Source organism: Octopus sinensis, linkage group LG8 (genome assembly GCF_006345805.1).
Source record: "Octopus sinensis linkage group LG8, ASM634580v1, whole genome shotgun sequence".
Lineage (NCBI taxonomy): Eukaryota > Metazoa > Mollusca > Cephalopoda > Octopoda > Octopodidae > Octopus > Octopus sinensis.
Genome location: NC_043004.1, coordinates 63,888,044 through 63,895,543, shown reverse-complemented (window position 1 = coordinate 63,895,543; position 7,500 = coordinate 63,888,044). Strand labels below are relative to the sequence as shown.

The following is a 7,500-nucleotide window of genomic DNA, read 5'->3' as shown; positions in this document are numbered from 1 at the left end:
TGGATGCTACTGTAGTTTTTAGCCCCAGGAGGACATACTCCTCCAGCTGGCCATAGACACACTATCTGTGTCAATACCTCGAAACTCGAGTCCGTGTGTATCATAAGTTGAAGACGGGAAGGATGACTTCCCTTTGCAAATACTGACAGGACACAGATAGTGTGTCTATGGCCAGCTGGAGGAGGGTGGCCTCCTGGGGCTAAAAACTACAGTAGCATCCACCCTTAGGGGTTAGCCATATTGAAATGGCAAAAATACGTCACGATGTGTTACCTCTGTATATAACTCACTTTGATATTTATCATTGTTTGATTCACTTTTCAATATCAGCGACAGTGGGCGCTGGAAAAGTATAAGTTTTGTGAAGGAAATCTAATCTCGCTCGGCGACAACTGTGATTGTCACACGCTGACGAGAGGTCCAATACTCGAAACTCTCGAGTCCGTGTGTATCATAAGTTGAAGACGGGAAGGATGACTTCCTTTTGCAATACTGACAGGACACAGATAGTGTGTCTATGGCCAGGTGGAGGAGTGTTTCCTCCTGGGGCTAAAAACTACAGTAGCATCCACCCTTAGGGGTTAGCCATATTGAAATGGCAAAAATACGTCACTATATATATATATATATATATATATATATATATATATATATATATATTATATATATACATATATATATACATATGTATATACATTTATGTACATATATATATATGTATATAACTGTATATACATATATATATTATATATATATATATTATATATATATGTATGTATCTATGTATGTGTATGTGTGTACTTCATAGCTCGGTGCCTACCAAGAGTCACCGTGCCTTTCATTCTTCCGATTCGGATAAAAGAAATACTAGTTGATGGAAAAGCAAAATCATGCTCTGTTCGATATAATCGATTATAACCCAAAAATGCACTGACCCAGCTTGGCGATATTCCATTGACAGATATAAGTACATCACACACACACAAACACGCACGCACTCACACACACATACATACACATACACACACACATATATATTACAGTATGATATGTATATTACTTAAATAAAGGTTTTATATTACATATATATATATATATAGATATATATATATATTATATATATATATTATACATATACATACATATATATAAAGGGCGTGCTCCAGCATGACCGCAGTCATATGACTGAAACAAAATAAAAAAGTGTTAAAAAAAGAGTATATATATATATATACATATGAATATACATATTCACTTATCTATATTTATATGTATATGTAGGTGATGTGTGTACGAGTGCCTATGTGTATATATTTGTCTCTATGTGTGTTTATGTTTATGCTTATGTTTACTGGTTTGGAAACCATTATAACAAATCATAGCCTAGCGCATCTATAAAATATTGATCAATATAACAGACAGCTATATGTCAAGAGGGGATATAAGTATGCGTGTGTGTGTGTGTGTGTGTGTGGTGTGTGTTTATATAGTGCCATTTGTTTAAAGAATATTTTCAAACATTTGCACCCATTTCTCTAAATGCTAAAAAAATCACCATCGCTTCAAGCTTCAGTTAAATAAATATTTTTATGTTTAGTAACAGTATCACCCATTCCATTTCCCCCCATCTCGTAACCCGCTCTACATCGGTGACTTTCCAAGCTTTCATTTGGTTTCAACTCCATATGAATTCAAGGAAAAATTCTGCGCTAGCCTCTCTGGAAGATAAGAAAGGATTCTGTTTTGGTTGTAATAAAGTATTGATGGCTTTTTGTGTTATTCTTTAACCATCAGACACCAAGATTCGTTTTATTTTCCTTTATGAAAGCGAAATCATAGAAACGGTAAGCAATTGAAGGTGTTTGGTCATTCGAGCTTAAGTAACTCGCTGTAAAAAGAATTGATAAAAGATTCATTCATAAAGCAGAAGATTTTTAAGTTTGGCAACCATTTTCAATACAGCGTTTCGTCAAGCAAGAAGGTCTTCATGAAATATTTGTATAGAAGCTCCCTAAAGCAAAACTATTTATCCACTTGATTTAAATAAAAGAATTAAATATAAGTAACTCTAAAATAAACGAAAATAAGGAAAAAGAAATTATAGAGTAAGGAAATAATATAATGCCGGTGAGAAGCTATACAAATGTTAGATTTGGCCTTCAGCAGAAACAAATCACAGAGAACATTTTGAGTTGATTACAAGATTATATTTGAAACTGTTAAAACGAACAGTTTTTCATCTTGAATAGAGATAAAACAACTGATAGAAATAAAATTGGTTGTAAATTCTCATCATAAAATATAACGAGTGGGTTGCGCTCGAACAGAAATAAACCACCATATATAGAATAGAAATTGTCAGTTATCTAGAAATATCAATCTTCAGAAAATATTACGAGAAGTCTCTTACAATCAATTTTAGGTCGAAAACAACGGTAACTTATCCTCAGTCGCTAATTTTGTGGCCAGGTTTCAATTCATGACGGACGTTTTGCGGCCCATTCATAAAGACGGTACTTCTTGGTCTACCTCCTAAAATTAGTCTGTCTAAAAAGCTAAGGAAGAATTAGCTGCTATTTCTTTCAAATTGTGTGACAGAGTAGTGTATCTGTGGTTCCCTTTTAACTGAAGAAAGTCATTTCCAAATGCTTTACGATTGTACTTCTTAAAGGCAAAGAACTCTCGTTATTCGTGTGTTCACTTGGAAATCATTCAATCGCTTTATGAAAATAATAATTGTTTTGGAAGCACACCACTCGATAACCTGTAAGCAATGAGCAAAACAGCCTGTTGTGCAAGTTTATATACATAGAGGATAAACAGAGGAAACCAATTCATGTGGGTGTTGTTTTCGTGCCATCTAGATATAACATACAAATACATTATAATGTACTGTCAAATAGAGTTGTCATTTTCTTGCTGAACACGCAGCCAATCTGATATTTACGAGTGATTAGAGATGTTTTTCACTGTAGTTGTAAACCCATGTCAGTTTAATGCATGATCCGGTTTCGAATCCACTAATGCACATGTATGTTAATTTTTTTTGTTACCATGTACCTTGACGCCCACACGTAATTGCGCAATATATACAAGTACATGCACTTCTATATGATATATGTTCTTTTGTATGTAAACTTTTATACTTGTATAATATAAACTCAATCATATTTACAAAGACATACACATGACAAATACACTTATATACAATTATACAATTATGCACCACAAATACACTTACACACTACATACGAATTGCACTTCTGAAGTTTTGATACTTTTTCAGGACAGAAATTTTGTAATTTCAAAGAAGTACAAATCTCTAATCTCCTTGAAAATAGCATCCTCTGATATGAATGTACTTGTAGCGCTCCAGTCATTTCATGAAGACTTCCATGGGATCCTCCAAAGTGAACGTTCCAGGAGCCTTGTCACAGCCTCCATGTTTTCAATGCCTTCAAAACGATTGCCTCTAAATTCTCCTCAGTTTGAGGTACAACCAATTGTTACAGAGAGCAAGGGATGGAATGATGCTAATTTCTGTCAAGTAGTAATGTTACTAGGATGGAATTGTAATAAACCGTCTTTAGTAGAGTGTGTCCAAAGTATTGTCAGGCGTTTCCGCCAATCTTCAATAAAAAGTTAGCAGGTTGACTTATTAGATGTATAATAATGATATACTAAAATTACAATAATTTAGGATAGTTATTATTGCCTCTCCTTCAAAACGCCTCTTACATTTACACAAAAACATGACTTTTACAAACATTCAATGTGTGCGTTTAGGTACATGAAAACGAAAAATTAATATTTAGAAAAATATTGTTTCCCCTAATGAAGCAAATCTGTGATAAAATGTGTTTGCAGACAGTGATGACATTCCAGTTTTTCCGGATATCATGGAATACATCGACCGATATATCTGTCTTTATTTTTAAGACAATAAGATGTTATTTCAAAGATATTTGGATGATATATCTAGCAGAACACTCTACCGCTAGAGACAACGTCATTGGCTCCTATATTCCAAATATTCCAATGAATCTCATCAACGAATTTATATCCCTTAAGAACACTTCAATAATAAAATATTTCGAATAGGATCAGTTAAAAAGGAAACAAAATCACACAACGAAATATTAGAAATATTAAGAATAATACTGGCTAAAGATAAATTATATCTAACACTTAATGTTGCAAAAATCCTGTATCCAATTATAACACGGATTAATGACCCCCACATAATAACAATACAGCTTTGGATATATCATGAATATATAAATGAAATAAGAAGAGTATTCTGGTTTTCTTGGAGTATTGCGGTAGAGAAGTAAATTAAGGATTTTTTACAGTTATAAGGCTGAGATTTGTTCTCAAAGTGTCTATATTTCTTGCGTCTTTCAGGTCATCTATGGGAATCCTGTTGCTCCTGTAGATCAAGAAGAAACCACAGATGATGATAGTTTTCCATTAGATAATGAAGAGGAATGCCAGCCAAAGAATCTGACGTCATGTCCTCCAGACCATTGCTGTGTCACAGAGGTGAGTTGTTTGTAGTGTCTATATTTTAATATCATAAGCTGAATTTTATAAAAGAACTCAGTTTAAGTAAACTGAATCTGAATCTATAAATCGGAAACATTTATTATATGTAGAATTGGCAACGAGCCGGCAAAATCATTTCTGCGCTGAACAAAATGGCTAGCGGACTTCTTCTGCCTTTCAGTTCCCAGTAAAAGTATGACTGAATTCGACTTTGCCTTTCGTACTTTGGAGATCAATAAAATAAATACCATTCGAGCAAAGTGGTCGATGACATCGATTTATTCCTTACCCTAAAATTACTAGCTTTTTGCTAACATCTGAATCCATTATTATTGGTAGAATCTTTAGAGCGTTGGAGAATTTCATTGAAGTGTTATTTCCGGCTCTTTACATACCAAGTTAGAATCCGGCTGAGGTGAAATTTGCCTTTCACCTCTCCAGTGATCGCTCAAATATTCGATGCGATCTACTCTGTACACTTCCGTCAAGATGACTTTGACTTTCATCCATACTGAGTGGTAGAATAAGTATCTTGTTGATCACTGAGGTCCATGCAGTCAACTAGTTGCTGTCTATGAAATCTATCTCTCTGTGCTTGAAGGAGAAAGGAATTATTATCATTATTGGTGTTAAGGCGTGAGCTGATAGAATCATTAGCACGTCAGACAAAATACATAACGTCTATACGTTCTGAATTCAAATAACAATATAGCCGAGTTTATCTTTCATCCCTTTAAGAGGCATTAAACCAAGTACTTGTGAAGCTCTGGATTCAAAATAATGCTCCCTTAGAATTTAGTATCTTGTGCCTATTGGAGACACTAGATGATTTGTTGTTAAACACAGCATCTTTGCTTGTGAAAGGGTATAACAAAATGTCAGCTGTTCACAACTAGTGGACTTAAGTAACACACTGCATTCAATTTTCAAGAGCTTTGTAGAAGATTCGTGTACTTTCAGTCCATGTCTCAGGACATGAAATTACATAACCCAACATAAAATTTAATATATAGGTTTAGTAATATTTATTATTATTTTCATAGAGTTAAATTTCATAAACAAAATATTAAAGTATCTTAAAACTCTTTGAAAGTTTTAGCACGAAAAATCCATCAGACATCACAAAGGAAGCTTAAAGAATTTTGTCTCAACCAATACCTTGTTTAGATTTAAATAATTATACTAACAAGCCATTTTTTCACTGTGGGGTACCTTGCTACTAACAGCTGCAAAATTAACGAATATGTCGTGCATGTATAGGAAAATTAGGAATATAGAACTAAGTACAAAAGTGGCTCCCAGTGACATTGACGTATAGTTATTTATTCCTATTTAACGTGTAACAGGCGGTAACCTTCCGTGAAACCTCAGTTTCCAGGGGAACCCCGAGTGGAAAATGCTGGCATAAAGAGTTATTATGTTGCCGCACCATTTTCGTCAAATTCATGATAGCAGTAATGATATATATATTGTTCTAGAGGGCAGCGAGCTGGCAGAAACGTTAGCATGCCGGGCAGAATGCTTAGCGGTATTTCGTCTGTTGTTACGTTCTGAGTTCAAATTCCGCCGAGGTCGACTTTGCCTTTCATCCTTTCGGGGTAGATAAATAAAGTACCAGTTTCGCACTGGGTCGATATAATCCGTTTGTCCCCTCTATGTTTAGCCCCTTGTGAGCAGTAAAGAAATGTATATATATTTTGTTATAGGGTTTAGGTCTTTCAAGGGTGAGGGAATACACGAACATTTATTTTGTTAGCTGTTTATGCTGTCTTCATGTTTGTTAGCTTGTTATCACTAATATGTCGATTTAAAGACGAATGCATTAAAGCAGAAATTTAACTTAAAAACACATTTAGGTTTTAAAATGTCGAAGATTTTTCATAAAATTAAATAGGAGAATGAGTTGAGCGATTGCGTTATCGCTAGTGTTGTAATAATATCAGATTTCAATGGTAGAATTCCTAGAAAACAGGGCATCTATTTAAGGCTCGGTACTATTTGAGTTCAAATCCTCCCTTTTATCCTTCCGGGTTCAATACGATAAAATACCAGTGAATTACTGGAAATGTTGGTATAGACTAATCTCCTTCCAAGAAATTATTGAGTTTGTATTTCAATCAGAAGCATTATCTTCAACGGTAAAACGCAAACAAATAAAACAAACCTTAGATGAAGAAACGAAGGGGATCTCCGTCGGGGAAAATTTGCAATAATGTTTGTAAATGTAATTTCATGTGCCGTAGGGTGAAGATAAATCTAATGCTTCGTGATTGTTATTTCTTTTGTGTGTGTTTGTGAGTGAGAGAAAGAGAGAGAGGGAGAGAGAGAAAGGGAGAGAGAGAAAGAAGAGAAAGAGAGAAAGAGAGAGGGAGAGGGAGAGAGAGAAAGAGAAAGAGAGAGTAAAAGGGAGAGAGAGAGAGAGAAGAAAAAGGACGTTACATTTTGCACTGTTTTTCCCTTATTTTTCTGACGATAGCGCAGTCCTGAAGCCCCAGTTTCCATTTCTCTTCTCTGCATACGAACAGATTGACACCCATCAACGTCACCCATTCTGTCTTACTAATATTGACAAAGTATGTATTGAATTATATCTTTCTCTTTCTAGATTCTTGCGTACCAGCCAAGTTTCAAGGGCCAGAGAGCAGCTGGACATTTGGTATGTCGACGCATGCGCGACGAGGGAGAACTGTGTATTTTGAAGGACGCCTTACACATTTGTCCATGTAGAGAAGGTCTCGACTGCGTGGAAATGGACGATTCGGATTATGGACACTGTTCGCGAATATAGGTCGAATATATTTCAAAGTCAGAAGCGGAAGCAGCCACAGTAACAGCCACAGTAACAGCAGCAGCTGCATCCATGACAGAACGGCAATAATAATAATAATAACATCAGCAACAACAATCAATACTTAAAAAATCTCTCTCTGGCACTACAACCACATTAAACCTCCT

General features: G+C 35.1%; 1 protein-coding gene across 2 annotated transcripts in view; it reads left to right on the top strand.

The window, feature by feature from the left end:
* LOC115214763 overlaps positions 1-7,500 on the top strand; it is a 115,474-nt gene that overhangs the window by 107,373 nt on the left and 601 nt on the right. Inside the window, exons 2-3 of one of the 2 annotated variants that reach the window (XR_005000385.1) lie at positions 4,405-4,542; positions 7,151-7,433. Coding sequence is in view for 1 of the 2 variants with exons in the window: in XM_029783787.2 (XP_029639647.1) it covers positions 4,405-4,542; positions 7,151-7,333 (321 nt within the window). In the remaining variant the exon portion in view is untranslated. Of the gene's footprint in view, positions 1-4,404; positions 4,543-7,150 lie in introns of both variants that reach the window. The other variant, XM_029783787.2, reaches the window with a different exon arrangement.